Below are 15,957 nucleotides of genomic sequence, written 5' to 3' on the forward strand. Positions count from 1 at the left end.
TAGCACACATTATGGACCGTGGACGCTGACCTGTAGGTCTGCGAGATTCCAACATCCCTCCATCAACGCCCTCTCTCCTGCTTATCCTGTGTCTCTCTGTGTGTCTCTCTCACACACACACACACACACACACACACTTCCCTGTGCAGACTAATGGGCTGAGAGCATGTCCTCTCCAGCTGAGGCTTTTACCCAGAGGAGAAGGCTAGATCTCCTAATAAAGGGTGCATTGGAGATCCATATTGCTGTGGCCGTCAGGCTAACGGAGCAGCATTAGATGGTTTGGCTACTGTTGAGGTGCCAGTTAGTATTCATAAAGAACCAAGAAAATGTTCTCTGAATTCCCCCGACTTGAACATTATAACGCGGTAATGTGTGTGTGTGTGACAGAATAGGGGGCAGGTTTTTTAGACATCATAAAAGACGGGTAAAATGGAAGTCCTTGTGACAAATGGGCGCCGTAGCTCCGCCAAGGCTATCGCTGTCTTTATAAAGTGAAGGACATTAGAACTGCAGGGGAAATCCACAGGTAGGGTTCAGCTGCCATCAAGACTCATACAGGTATGAAATGTCAAGCAGCTATGTGACTACACGAGAAGTGTACCTACATCCTCGGCCGAATGGAATCAAGCAGTGAGATTTTTACTGACACTGAATATCTTAGGCCTACTGAAGCTGATTTTCTGAGCTCTCTCACATAGCAGTTTCCATCAGAGCTATAAAAGTAGAAGTGTCCATTTGACTCAGGGTCACTTCTATTACAGGGCCTGTTGTGATAAAAGATAACACAGGTCCTGGTCGACCACACATTTCAATACTCAGTCTGGCCCATGTGTCTGTCTGATCTTTTGCCACTGACTCTGGGTTAGGGGTGCACATCCATAGTGACCCCAGAGGATGAATTAAACTGACATTTATGTAATCTTCATTTAACCAGGAAATCCCCAGGAGGATAGGAACCTCTTTTGCCAGGGAGAGCTTTTCTTAGATTGTTGAGAAATAACACAAACTGTAAGGCCATCAATATTGTTTTGGTAAATTAGCAACTTCCAGCCATTGATCAATAGCCTTTACAAAGAGGACTTACAATGAAATTGTGTGTGATGCAGATTTTACTGTACATGTGACGAGCAAAAGTCATAAAATCGTACAATTCGGTAACCACTAGGAATAAAGCTTTTCAGACTCAGGTGTTAGCTTTAGGGTCAAAGATAGAATTGGCTTTGGTTTGGGGTTCAAGCATTAGAGGTTAAGTTTAGGGTTGGTTTAAGGTAAGGTTTAGGAGACAGGGAAAATAGGTAATCGTTTTGTCTGGCCCCAGCATGGATAGTAAAACACTGTTTATGTCTGGGACTGTGTGTGCGTGTGTATATGCATGCAGATTATTACAGGGAAATGAGCAGAGCCTCTGATGATATGATACAGTTTATGTTAACAGATACAAAAGAAGTCACATTTTATTTTAACACGGCGTGGAAAGAGGGTGAAATATAGTAAAGCTGTGTGTTTGTATGTTTGTGTGTTTGTGTGTTTGTGTGTTTTTGTGTTTGTGTGTTTGTTTGTTATCGCGCGCATGCTCTTGCACGCGTTCGCGCTTTCGTGTTTTTCTATGCTGCTAGGCGAGAGTATGCTCCCGCTCCACTTCAAGCCGACTGTCATTTGTTGGGTTCTGCGCGCGGTGAAAACCATAGTAAGGACCCTTTTCCCTCTGCGTTACGGTAGCGTCAGGCGGTAGCGGGCGATAGCGCTGGAATTCTCGTCTGCTTGGTCGGGGGATGTGCTTCTGGACTAGAGTGTCCTCGGGACAGACACGCTCCGGTAGTGCTCCGCTCTTCTACCACAGGTCGGGTAGAGTATCTAGGACGGGATGGCCGGCGCTAAGTGCCTTCTGAAGACGCCGAGGTATGTGAACGTGTTAATTAATAAGCAACTGATGTGACATTTTGAACAGCAGATTATCCGTCAATGAAATGGTCAACTATCCTACAGTATAGCCTACTGACTGCAGACATGTATGTGCCTAGGACACTTTTTTTCGTCTTTTGTTGAAATGTGATTACTTGCTCATTTGTTAGTTGGAACATTAAATTTACATTTAATTTATGGCAACAATTTTTTCCGCAAATCCATATTTTAATTTTAATTTGTTTGTAGTGCTGTGCTATAAGCATGATAATAATAAATCCTATATGACGTTTAATTTGCGGAAATACGATGCTTTTCCATTTATACGCCTGTAACACTTTTCGCATAGGATTCCTGAAATACGCCCAGTCTTAAAATGTGTTTTCATTATTTGAATGATAAAAAAATTGTGAAAACACGGTGTCGTGCAGCAAACAAAATTATGACATAAGACTATGACCGTCGGTGATCTTCTCTACACAGTATCCTGGCAAGAGACAAAGTAAAAACGCCGGATTACAGATCAATCGATGTTCTAAGGTGAACCTGTTTTAAATCGCTTTTTGATTAAGTGCATTGATAGCCTACGGTATTTCGGCCACCTTGCCTCCGTTGTGTGATCGGACTGATCAGCAAACTAGGCTATTATTATGTCATCATAATGACACGTCATTAAACGCAAATCGTATCAGAATAATGGTGATACGTTATTAAGTGCCACTCCGTATTCATTTGGGTCTGACGAGACCCGGAGCGACCAGCAGCGCACGACATTTGCGTGATGACATGCTCAGAAAGGTCAGGCTCGCAGATTTGCGTGAATCTAAAGATGAATCAAATTCTGACGTCAATTGTCTATATTTTGCCGTGTGGCATTTATTTTGGTGTTGGGTTTGTGAGTGTATGTCTAGTGTTTTACAATTCTGTGAACTTCCATAAATTCACGTTTCAACGTTTCAACGTATATGCCATCCTGAATCTGGGAAACCTCCAAGGGATATTTCTGGGAAAACGGGGAATTTACTGAAATAGCGACTGCTAAGGGTTTGTTGTTGTGATGTAGGTCTTGGATACAAGTCCAGCAGAGAATTTCATTGGGGCCACTCGATTCTTTAACCAGGAGAATATGTCAAAATCTGGCATGAATCGATGAGCGCTGCTCTACCCAAATTGTGATAAGTGCTCATATTAATATAGGGTAACTTATACCTTAGCACTCTAATGTTCTCAGCTGTATGGACGTAGAGAAAACAGCAGGTCCAATTAAGGCACTCTCATCAATCTAGAAAAAGCCCCAGGCCTTCCTCCGGGTTCATAATACATATCGGATACAGGTGAACTTCCACAAAGCAGAAGACGGTTAGAACAAAAAAATTTACTAAAATGAAACTAAAAAGAAAAAACTGAATACTGGCTCCAGTCAAATAAAAAGGAGAAACTGTATATTTTTAATGTGTACGAGTATTTTCATACCTTTTAGTTAATGCATTTCCTTGTTTGTCATTGGACATCTGGTGAACCCGAACGAAGTTCCACCAGCTTCAGCTCAACGAAAAGGCAAGACACACTATTTAATTTGTGTGACCAAGGAGTTACATTCATTTTGAATGAATATATCCAAAATGTTTCTCGAATTAGTCAATGAATAAAAATTTTCACAATAAATAGTCAATGCATTTCATCCTTCAAATATTGGACATGTATTCTATACTGTACACCCCCATTTGTAGACAAATTCTATGGGTATGTGAGTGGGTATATCCAGAATGTCAGAATACCTTGGTGCTCATGTGCTTTGCAACATCATAGTTATTTAGAGGTTATCACTGAATTGGTCAGGCCTTGGAATGGTTATGTAAAAGAGATGCAATTTGTTATGGACAGGGATGGGGCATGGACGGGGCTCGGATGGGGCTTGGATGGGGCATGGATGGGGCTCGGATGGGGCATGGATGGGGCTCGGATGGGGCTCGGATGGGGCATGGATGGGGCTCGGATGGGGCTTGGATGGGGCATGGATGGGGCTCGGATGGGGCTTGGATGGGGCATGGACGGGGCTCGGATGAGGCTTGGATGGGGCATGGATGGGGCATGGATGGGGCATGGTGGGCACTGACACAGTACCTTTTTCTTCTCTTGCAGTAACCTCCAGTCATCAACTATGTTGGACAGCTCTGAGTTGGCAGATGCAGGAGTCAGCACAGACAGTACCCTGGGATACTCTGTCACTGCCTGCAAGAAGGTAAATATTAGGGTGTGTGGGTGGGTGTGTGTGTGTGTCCCTGGTGAAGTTGATTGTGTGCCATTGCAATAGACTGTAATGATGGAGGGCCTGGACTTTGCATTTCAGGTCATCTATTAGATTTATCATCTCACTCCGTCAGGGAGACAATAAAATAAATGGCGAATAGCACTGGTCTCAGGGGAGATTCAATTGAATTCCAGCCACCTCTGTTCTGCTACCCCTCCTTCCCCTCAAATCAGGAGTGTCATCAGTCGATATTCCTGTTTGTTCGGTCACTTCATTAGTAGACGGGTGGTCAAGTTAAATGATTTCCATTAAGTCGTTCTGCACTGCTAACTTACATACAGGGTAATAAATACTGTTATTATTAATAGTATTTGTAATGATCTTTGCACAATGATATAAAACTACAGTGGGAAAAACAAGTATTTGATACACTGCCGATTTTGCAGGTTTTCCTACTTACAAAGCATGTAGAGGTCTGTAATTTTTATCATAGATACACTTCAACTGTGAGAGATGGAATCCAAAACAAAAGCAAATCACATTGTATGATTTTTTTTATAATTAATTAGCATTTTATTGACATAATTATTTGATCACCTACCAACCAGTAAGAATTCCGGCTCTAACAGACCTGTTAGTTTTTCTTTAAGAAGACCTCCTGTTCTCCACTGTATTAACCTGTATTAACTGCACCTGTTTGAACTCATTACCTGTATAAAAGACACCTGTCCACCAGAGATGGGGACAAGTCACACATGGTCAAGTCCAAGCAAGTCTCAAGTCTTAACCATCGATCTCGAGTCAAGTCTCAAGTCACAGTCCAGATAAATCAAGCAAGTCAAGTCAAGTCCAGGGTTCACCCTAAGCAAGTCAAGTCGAGTCCTTATAAGTGTCAAGTCAAGTCACAGTACTAAAGAGATGAACACACACACACTGTCCTCGGTTTCTGATGTGCGCTCGGTGCGAAGCTCGATTTCAAAATCAAATATTTTTCTCTTCCGCGGTACAATTTTTTGGGGGGAAGAAGCGGAGGGATCTTGAATCAGCCTGAAGGGGTTGTATTCGCTATAACAACCACCTTGCTATACCTTATCCCGCTTATTACATGGCTCCCTACCAAATAAATCAATAATTAGCACAAAATATTAGAATCCTGCTGCGTCCATAGCAACGCACTGTTTTTCATGGCAATGGTCTGTTATCAAGAAATAACACGCATTCTGCACTGGAATTCAGACAATCCATGTAATAAGGACTAATAATAACAACCTTATAAACTAATTATTGTGATTGAAAAACTGCCAAATATGTAATTACGCTGTAATTATTCTTGTCTGTATGAGTAAAAAAAAAAACTCTTCGAAATGTTTAGGTGCTAGTAATCACATCGGCGCCTCCATGTTAGCCTTTCATGCAGTAAAGTTAACTGTTATGGTGTAAGCACAATGCTTTTAAGTTTCCACACGCAGTCCACAAACACTTGAAAATGCGCACATTTAATACAGACATTATAGCCTATGTGTAATAATATACATGCCCGCTCATTTTAAGATGCCCATCAACATTAAAATTCAGGCTATGCCACTGTTATAGTCAAATTCCCTTACATCTATTTACCAGACGTATTCAGTAATGATAATGGTCACATTTCTAACAAGAAAAAAAAAAAACATAAAATGCAACCAAGGCCAAATTCTGACAAACAAAAGATTAATTCATTACATTAGTAACTTAATCGTTATAGATCTTAGTGAAACTGAATATAAAGAGATTACTTTCTTACCTTTCCTTGTGGTTCTTAAAATGACGAATGCAATTTGACGTTGTTGCATATTTTGCATCTGGCAAATCATTTTTTGATTCACCCGGTCCAGTTTAAAGTCCTTGTATCCAAATGGTACTATTTGTGGAGCTCGACTAACGTTACTGTCTGCCATGTTTGGCGCGGTTTGAATTGTGCAGCGTTAAAGGCACATACGCTGATTAGTAGTGCTGATGTCACAACATATAGAATTATTTTATGGCTGTTTGTTTATTATAAGTTCAAGTCATTGTCGAGTCTTCCACTTCAAGTCAAGTCAAGTCTCAAGCAACTTGTTCTCAAGTCAAAGTCAATTCAAGTCATTTTCATACTTTAATCAAGCAAGTCACAAGTCCTGAAAATTGTGACTCGAGTCAGACTCGAACCTCTCCACAATGGCCAAGACCACAGAGCTGTGTAAGGACATCAGGGATAAAATTGTAGACCTGCACAAGGCTGAGATGGGCTACAGGACAATAGGTAAGCAGCTTGGTGAGAAGGCAACAACTGTTGGCACAATTATTAGAAGATGGAAGAAGTTCAAATGACTGTCAATCTCCCTCGGTCTGGGGCTCCATGCAAGATCTCACCTCGTGGGGCATCAATGATCATGAGGAAGGTGAGGGATCAGCCCAGAACTACACGGCAGGACCTGGTCAATGACCTGAAGAGAGCTGGGACCACAGTCTCAAAGAAAACCATTAGTAACACACTACGCCGTCAAGGATTAAAATCCTGCAGCGCACGCAAGGTCCCCATGCTCAAGCCAGCGCATGTCCAGGCCCATCTGAAGTTTGCCAATGACCATCTGGATGATCCAGAGGAGGAATGGGAGAAGGTTAAGTGGTCTGTTGAGACAAAAATAGAGCTTTTTAGTCTAAACTCCACTCACGTGTGTGGAGGAAGAAGAAGAATGAGTACAACCCCAAGAACACCATCCCAACCGTGAAGCATGGAGGTGGAAACATCATTCTTTGGGGATGCTTTTCTGCAAAGGGGACAGGATGACTGCACCGTATTGAGGGGAGGATGGATGGGGCCATTTATCGCGAGATCTTGGCCAACAACCTCCTTCCCTCAGTAATAGCATCGAAGATGGGTCGTGGCTGGGTATCCCAGAAAACGACCCGAAACACTCAGCCAGTGGCTTCGTAAGAAGCATCTCAAGGTCCTGGAGTGGCCTAGCCAGTCTCCAGACCTGAACCCAATAGAAAATCTTTGGAGGGAGCTGAAAGTCCGTATTGCCCAGCGACAGCCCCAAAACCTGAAGGATCTGGAGAAGGTCTGTATGGAGGAGTGGGCCAAAATCCCTGCAGCAGTGTGTGCAAACCTGGTCAATAACTATAGGAAATGTATGATCTCTGTAAATGCAAACAAAGGTTTCTGTACCAAATATTAAGTTTTGCTTTTCTGATGTATCAAATACTTATGTCATACAATAAAATGCAAATTCATTACTTAAAAATCATACAATGTGATTTTCTGGATTTTTGTTTTAGATCTGTCACTCACAGTTGAAGAGTACCTATGATAAAAATGACAGACTTCTACATGCTTTGTAAGTGGGAAAACCTGCAAAATCGGCAGTGTATCAAATACTTGTTCTCACCACTGTACGTGGCTTAATTAAAAAATATAAGGATTTTCAGACCCTAGGTTTTATTCAGGTCTACTAACTTTACAAACACCGAAGGATCAAAACCATTGTCAGACTACGATGAAGTTTCACCTGGGAGCATAATCTTTTGGCTGTGTCTGTGCATTCCAAGCCGTCTAAAAGAGAAGAAATATCCCGAATTTCCCAGAGAGGCTGTGCATGTTGTTTTTTCTCCACTCACACACTCCGCTCTACTCATAGAGAATAGGTTACTCTGGGGAGTTTAATGAAGTTAGATTGAAGCTCGGTCAATATCTGCAACATCACATGAGGATTATTGTATTTTAGGCTACATAACGGGACTGAACACAGTAGTATATAATTACTATGAGGCAAACAACACTGTATTGAATCGTGACCAATCTTCAGGTTCTAACACCCTGTGGTCTAGAGGGATCCAGGCATCTCAGACACCCCCTTAAGTAAACATTTTGAATCTGTACTGCTGCAGTATGGATCCCATTCTAGACTGCTCTTATTTCAGCACAGTCTTCTATTTTTCTCTCTGGTGAAGGATGCGTACAAATGCCCAGCTGTATAAGCTTTTACCACCATATGGGAGGGGTCCGAACGCGCTTTTGATCTCAGTTGATTTCAGTGAATCTGGAAGTTAGTTTGATATTCCTGATTTACGGCCTGTAGTAATGACATTGGTGTTAATCGTAGCACATCCTAGCTGGCTGTTTTGCTGAGTTGTGGGTTCTGTTGAGTGTGATCTGCACATGGGCAGAAGCTTCTGGAAATGCAGGGTCCTTTGCTCCAACCTGCTAAATATACAGAAAAAAGTCAGACCAGTTATTACTATGATGTTACTACACAGTTACCTGTTATTTAGCTGATGAACATTCAGTATGTCAAAAACCTGCTCAAAGCCAGTGGTTGTGTCGCTGTTGGTTTTCTGAAGTTGGGTTCTTTAAGGAATATTCCAGAAAACAACAAGAATGTACATTTTCAAATCACCTCATAGGAGGTTTTGTTATTTTATTGTTCTAATGAACCCTGCCGTCACTTCAGGCCTGGCCAGATTGTGATGTAATCATGGACCATGAGGCCAACTGAGTGGAAATGACTTCTACCTGGCCTTGGCCCAGAGCAGATGGCCAAAACACAGGGGCACAGGGGGCATATTGGTGGCAGCCTAAAAATACATTTTGGGAATGATTGTGGTCGCTTTTATTTTGGAGCCTGACTACTCATCCATGCTGCTCTGGCCACGCCCATTATCTTGTTATCCCTACAATCAGTCTGAATTTGCTTTCCTGCTTGGCGCTTGAATGTGAACACATTTGACCGTTCTGACCCAGAAACCGAGTGTCAGCTAGGGCTGGCCAGTATGGCAGTAGCAAAACAGTTATTCTCATATTATTCAATATTGATCATATCACGATATAAACTTGGAATGGGAATTTCCAGTTAGCTGGTGCTGAAACTTTTATGTAACAAAATATGCTGAGTGCAATGGAGTTGGAGACAATTATCTACCTTAAAAAGTTGCCTACTGTAGTTATTGAATTTCATCACACACAGGTAAACAAATCAGCCAAACACAGAGTGGGAAAGCATTTCCACAAACAAATCTGGCGCTTTCACACAGTAACAAAACACTCAGCTGGTTCATGTGTGAATAATGAAGACTGCAGCTTTCAGAGACGTAACAAATTGGTGATCAAGTAATGGTCCTTATTTAGGGTATTCCAACTCTTTCCTAAATTATACATAACAAAGCTCTTTGTAAAAAGAAGGATATTTTCTGTGTAGGACATAAGCCTGAGGAAACAAAAGCATACAGTACATTGTAATTCAGAAATAATATTTTCTTATTTTATAGAACAGCACCAAAACATAAAGACATTACTGAACACAAACTAGATGAACTGCTGCCAGGTCTCTTCTTTTTCCAGAAGAAATCGCTGACCAATGTTTTACACACCTCTACTGCTATTTTAATCGTCTTGTGTTCCCACTTCTCTCTAAAGAAAAACAGATAGCCAGAAAATAAATGAATGTTAAACGTTTTAGAATGCTGACCAAATAGTAAAAACATTGATTAAATGAATTTGATAACATCCTTGTTTCTCCGTCCTCTTGCACTCTCCTCCATGTGCATGTATGTTTATTAAAACATCATTGAGGTCTAATTTGATTAATTCGATTAGAAACAGTTCAAAGTCAGTTAAATCTGCATGTATTGTACAGCAAATGTTTCTCATTAATCTAAGTAGCAATAACTTGTTGACACCCCCCCTGTCCAAAATTAATCCCATGGCAAAGCGCCAGGGCTGGATTATGGACCAGGCAAATGGGTTCTGGCCCCCGGGGCCTCTGACCATTATGACCATTAAGAGCCTTGGGCTTCCAGGCAACCAGAGGCCCCTGGGACAATTTATTGTGAATGTAAAATGTAGACAGATAGACCGAGAGCGCCTGAATATGTGGACCCTTCAGCCCATCAAGCGCCCCCTGAAAACCAGGGCTCTACTTCAAAATATTCCAGGGCCCTTCCACAACCAGGGCCCTTTGCTCCACCTCAACCCATACCAGGGTCCCTTTGCTCCACCTCAACCCATACCAGGGCCCTTTGCTCCACCTCAACCCATGCCAGGGTCCCTTTGCTCCACCTCAACCCATACCAGGGTCCCTTTGCTCCACCTCAACCCATACCAGGGCCCCCTGGCTTCACCTCAACCCATGCCAGGGTCCCTCCGCTAAACCCATTCCAGACCATGGCTCCCCGCCTCCACCTCAACTCTTACCTGGACTCCTCAAACCATTCTAAGGCCCCTCCACCACCCATCCCAGCGTCCTGCCACAACCAATACCAGGGCCCCCTGGCTTCACCTCAACCCATGTCAGGGCCCCCTGGCTTCACCTCAACCCATGCCAAGGCCCCTCCACCACCCATCCCAGCGTCCTGCCACAAACAATACCAGGGCCTCTAACTACCAGCTTGTTAGATCTATTAGATCTAATATTATGTATGTATATGTATGTATATTTATATGAGATATTTCCATGATTATGAGCCAATAATAAAAATGTATTATTATATAGAGATTTTTATTACTGTTGTTTAAAGCTATTTTGTAGCTGTTGTAGTTGTATGCTACAGAAGGATTATTTTCAGCCTCACTTGTAAGTCGCTTTGTATGAAACAAAGCATTTGCTAAATTACTTAATGTAAATTTATTTTTTAATATTTTACTTGATATTAACTTGACCTAAAAGCACATTATATAATCTTCACAATTTTTAGGCTATACCAATGCTTCAGATTATTATGATTTGAAATAATGAATGAATAATGAATACATTTCTTTTTTGTTATATCAATGAAATATTTTGATCGTGTCAATTTTGTCCTATCAATTTGAAGTTGCTGTTTGATATTGTGAGAGTGATGACTGCCAGTTTTGTCTAACCTAGCCTGGTATCGATCAAATAAGTGATTTATAGTGTTGTGTTATTTTTTCCTTAATGGGTTATGGATAGAAAACGCTGAAACAAAAGTGCTTCAGAAAGAAAAGAGGAGAAAGAATAGGAATCAAGAGAGGTGATATTATGGAAAGAAGTCCCAGGAATTTAAACATGTGTTCTTTGGAGCAGTCCCATTCTCGTAGAATAGTTTGGTTTTACATGATGTAGTGATTTTGCTGTAAGTCCAGTGTGAGTTGTGTACAGGTGTTTTTTGATGTACTGCGGCCTTAACACAAGTGCGTGTGTCATAACACACAATTGGGGGGAAAGTTTGTGTGCAAACGTTGCATGACTTCGGATGGGGGTAACCTCCAAAGACACGCGTGGCCAGGGGCCTCGTAGAATCTTGTACCGTCCTTGCTGGGCGCTGGGCGGATCTGCGTCGGTACTTCAATTCAACGGTGTCCTCTTCATTTCAGCTGCGCAGGGTGGCATGAGAGAGCATCAGCAGAATTAAGTAACTCAGGCTTTCAAATCCAGTTGCTGTGAATAACAATGAATAACAATGTGCTCTAACATCAACTCGCCTGGTTAAATTAGGGTCAAATAAAATACCCAGCCTCTTATTACACGGCTTGCCAGGAAGTTAACGGATCCATTTCTAGGGTCTTGTAGGACACCATTCTGCCCAGGCTGTCATGTAGTCTAGCCTGACCGCTGTGTCACCTGTGAGACGCTCGGAACTGAAGATTCTAATAACCACATTCGTGCATGAGACCGTGCATGAGACTGTGCATGAGACCGTGCATGAGACCGTGCATTCTGTTTTAAACATAAACAACTGAGAACGAGACAGATATCAGGTGTGTGTTTGAAAAACACAGAAATGGAGGACATAAAAAAGTCCAAATTAATTAAACATATTAAATTGTAACCATTATTAATTGTAAAATTAGAAGAAACCCCCGCAATTTACCCTGTTGCTGACCATTTCCATAATAAAGTATGCCTTGGACTAAGGCCTGTAGAGAATGTAAGGGTTGTTAGTTGGTCTTAAAGGGAAATGTTGTCAGTAGATGAGTAATGTATTTTTTTGTGTGCAGGGTTTATAGTACCTGTGGAGAACAATTCCCCTGGTCCCCGTGAGGGCTAGGTTAAAGGTCAGAGTTAGCTTTAAGGTGTAAGGAAAATAGGATTGGGAATAATTTTTGGGGTCAGCACCAAGAGACTAAAACCTGAAATGTGTGTGTTGTACAATTTGTGATGGATGTGTGTAGTTTCTCATTGTGTGTGTTATACATTCTGTGATGGATGTGTGCAGTTTCTCATTGTGTTATACATTCTGTGATGGATTCATGTAGTTTCTCATTGTGTGTAAGACTGTTATTGGTGTGTTCCAGGTTCTGTGCAGTAACAGTGTGCTGGACTCGTCAGAGTACTGGCTGACCAATGAGAAGGCTCTGTGTCGGCTGGGCCTCATGGAGGACGACGCCGAGGGGAGCTGCAGCACGGTGAGTGAGTACTGTGTGTGTGTGTGTGTTTGTGTGCGTGTGTGTGTGCGCGCGCATGCGCGCGGAAGGAAGGTACAGCCTGACCAATTGGTCTCCAAAGGTTCTTCTAACTGTTTCTAAAGTGTAGAACTGGACATAGTGATATAATTGGATTTAATTTTAGGTTTAGGCATTAGAGGTTAGGTTTAGGATTTAATTTTAGTGCTAGGTTAACTTTAGGTATGAAGGTTTGGTTATTGATGTTCAGGTAAGGGCTTGGATTTGGGTTGGAGTTATGGATTTCTGGTCCCCACAAGGTTAGAATTTTTTTTTGTGTGTATAATACAGGTGGAAACGTAGCAGCATTTTGATTGACCAGACCGTAAAGGGGAAGTTTGCTTATCTGTATTTGATGTAAATGTCATATTATACTGTGGTAGGTTTGATGTAAATGTCATGTTATGCCAGGTAGGTTCATGGCAACATTTCCTTTAAAATAGCAACATTTTCTCTCTGGTGTCAAGACGAAGGTGTTCTTGTCTAGCTTGGTTCCCAGGACATGTTTTCACATTTGAATATAAATTACAAACATTTATTAAACATTCCAATCAATGTTTTGTGTGTTTTTTTTATTATTCTGTGGCTGGGCCTTTCAAATGATTTTACCTCTCAGCCCAGGGATGTGAGGGGTGGCTGTACCCCGCGTTCCTTCAAGTGGATGTTGCGTATGCTTACTTCTTCACCAGTAAGCCCTCTTGTATGGTGTGTGGTTGAGCCACATCTGTTATCAGTGAATGATGAATCAATGATGGAACAAATCAGAATCTTTAGCTCAACATCTTTATAAGCTGTTATTTCTTTTGTTAAACGCGGTTTGAAATGCAGGACACGTGTGCGTGGTTCATGACCAAACATGGGAAAATCCATTATACATTTGAAAAGAGGAGTGATCTACAGGTGGAACTAGGATCATGGGTGTTTAATATGACTAATAGGATAATGCCTTGCTTTTGCTGCTAGTCAGTGAATGTTGATTGAATATCACTGGCAGGAGAGCGCATACATTTCTATAGCCACATTTGGGCTTGGCTACTTAGAAGAAAGCTAAGACCTTGTAAAATGTAAAACCTATTTACCGAAAACCTTCTCACTGTTAACTTACCCTGTCTGTCCTTGCCACTGCATATTGGATCACTCCACTATCTCATTCCCAGCTCTGGACCCACTCAAAAGCCGTTTAATCTTCAAGGTTGTGTTTGCATATGAGACAGTGGCACATTCACAGTGTGTCCCGATCCTTTGAATCACTGGGGTGTTTAATGCGAGCAGGAACAGATGCTGTAGCATCTCCTCTCCCTGTGTGTGTGTGGAGACGCATGTGGGGATGCATGTGGAGGCGCGTGTGGAGATGCGTGTGGAGATGCGTGTGGAGACGCGTGTGGAGACGCGTGTGGAGACGCGTGTGGAGACGCGTGTGGAGACGCGTGTGGAGACGCGTGTGGAGACGCGTGTGGAGACGCGTGTGGAGACGCGTGTGGAGATGCGTGTGGAGACGTGTGTGCAGATGTGTGTGAGTTCATATGGGTGTGCTTGTGGTGCCTGTCTCCTGTGCCGCAAATAGTTAGGCTCTTGAATGAGCAATTCAGCTCTTCCTGGGTTACTCAGCTAATTAATCAAAGGTAAAAGAAGACTCACTGATGAGACTGGGGCTATGAATTGGTCCCCCCCACACAGACACAGTGGAGAAGTGGATGAGGAACCCGGGGTTGAGAAGTGTGTGTGTGTGTGTGTGTTCCCGCCACACTTCTGATAATCAGGATTACCACAGACGTATACCTTTGGCCATATCAGCTTAGTTAATTACAGACCCTGGTCAGGACTAGACAGAAGCTGTGTTGGTGAGTGTGTGGAATACAGATTAAATTCCTGAGATGGGAAATGGTTTTGTTTACTCTGCCAGGGTTTCAGTTGGCGAGGGGGGGGGGCAATCATTTAGTTTGATTAATGCAGTTGTCCAATATGATCCCTTTCAGTAGGGTGATTGTCAAGATGTGACCGTCATTGATTAGACCTGAACACTCAGCAGCATGCAGTCTGATTAATGTCCGAGGTTGTGTTTAGGATAGGGTTAAGTTCGTTGTCTTTGAAGGTTAAACCGTCAAATTGTTTTTACATTAATTCATTTTTTATTATCTTCTTACCTAATATGTGGAACAAATTTGGCCACACAGATGGTTGAGGATGTGTCCAGAGGGGGTGCCATATCAAGGCTGGATCCAGGCACTCAGCATTGTGTCGTGCTTAATAACAGCCCATAGCTGTGGTATATTAGCCGTGCCATGACAAAATAGAGAATACTCCGGAAGGTGAACGGACTTGGCAGACAGGACCTCTAAGAAATAATATAAAAGCTTGTGCGTTCAGACTTTTTACTGCTCACCACATCAATGTGATCACACTCTTGTGTTTTAATGCATTAACTGAACTCAAGTCAGTTGTTACCTAGTAAACAGTAAACAGTTTGAATCTGAAGCCTATTGCACATTTGATTCTGCTGTGTTTGTTGCAGTGACAGTAGACGCTATTATGTAGCCCTATCCTATTATATTACTGTCATCCCAGACTTCAGGACCAGTTATTTCATGCACTAACAAACACCAGAGAATATCACTGTTATTAACCTCACCCTGTTTCAAAAACACCACTAAAGTTTCCCTTTAACTGTGTCCCATAGAGGGAGCGCACACTTTAACTGTCCCTTAGGAGCGCACACTTTAACTGTCCCTTAGAAGGAGCGTACACTTTAACTGTGTCCCATAGAAGGAGCGTACACTTTAACTGTGTCCCATAGAAGGAGCGTACACTTTAACTGTCCCATAGAAGGAGCGTACACTTTAACTGTCCCATAGATGGAGCGCACACTTTAACTGTGTCCCATAGAAGGAGCGTACACTTTAACTGTCCAATAGATGGAGCGTACACTTTAACTGTCCCATAGATGGAGCGTACACTTTAACTGTGTCCCATAGAAGGACGTACACTTTAACTGTGTCCCATTGAGGCTTCATAGAAAAGCCCCAGTGAAAAGAACACAGTGAACCCCCTGAATCCAAAGATTTGACGGGCTGCGGGATGACACATTTGTTTTTCCTCACTTGCCAAGTTAAGGGGTCTTTGGCCTCGCAAAATTCTCTGTAACTGGATTCAGTTTGTGCGTTTATGGGAGAAGTCAGAATGTGCAGGCTAACCCACCTAGGCCAGCTACATCCCGGCTCTGTGGTCAGCCAGCCAAAGGGGATTATTTTGGTCACTTCAGACTTCTGCAACCTCGTCTACAAAAGCATCTTTGTTGCCTGCTCAACTTGTGAAGTGGTTCCTCATCTCTCCTTTGGGCAGCTGGTGTGTGTGAGTCGACTGGCGGCAGCATGGTAGCAGCGAA

General features: G+C 42.4%; 1 protein-coding gene across 6 annotated transcripts in view; it reads left to right on the forward strand.

The window, feature by feature from the left end:
* Positions 1–15,957, forward strand: part of sphkap (SPHK1 interactor, AKAP domain containing) — a 120,970-nt gene that overhangs the window by 78,649 nt on the left and 26,364 nt on the right. For 2 of the 6 annotated variants that reach the window (XM_029121776.2, XM_029121781.2), the window contains exons 1-4: positions 1,540–1,902; positions 3,436–3,462; positions 4,048–4,147; positions 12,429–12,539. In XM_029121776.2, coding sequence (XP_028977609.2) covers positions 1,868–1,902; positions 3,436–3,462; positions 4,048–4,147; positions 12,429–12,539 — 273 coding nt within the window. In that variant the 5' untranslated portion in view covers positions 1,540–1,867. Of the gene's footprint in view, positions 1–1,539; positions 1,903–3,435; positions 3,463–4,047; positions 4,148–12,428; positions 12,540–15,957 lie in introns of those variants that run through there. The other 4 variants (XM_034293700.1, XM_029121783.2, XM_029121785.2 and 1 more) reach the window with 3 other exon arrangements.

This window comes from Esox lucius, chromosome 1, assembly GCF_011004845.1.
Source record: "Esox lucius isolate fEsoLuc1 chromosome 1, fEsoLuc1.pri, whole genome shotgun sequence".
Classification (NCBI taxonomy): domain Eukaryota; kingdom Metazoa; phylum Chordata; class Actinopteri; order Esociformes; family Esocidae; genus Esox; species Esox lucius.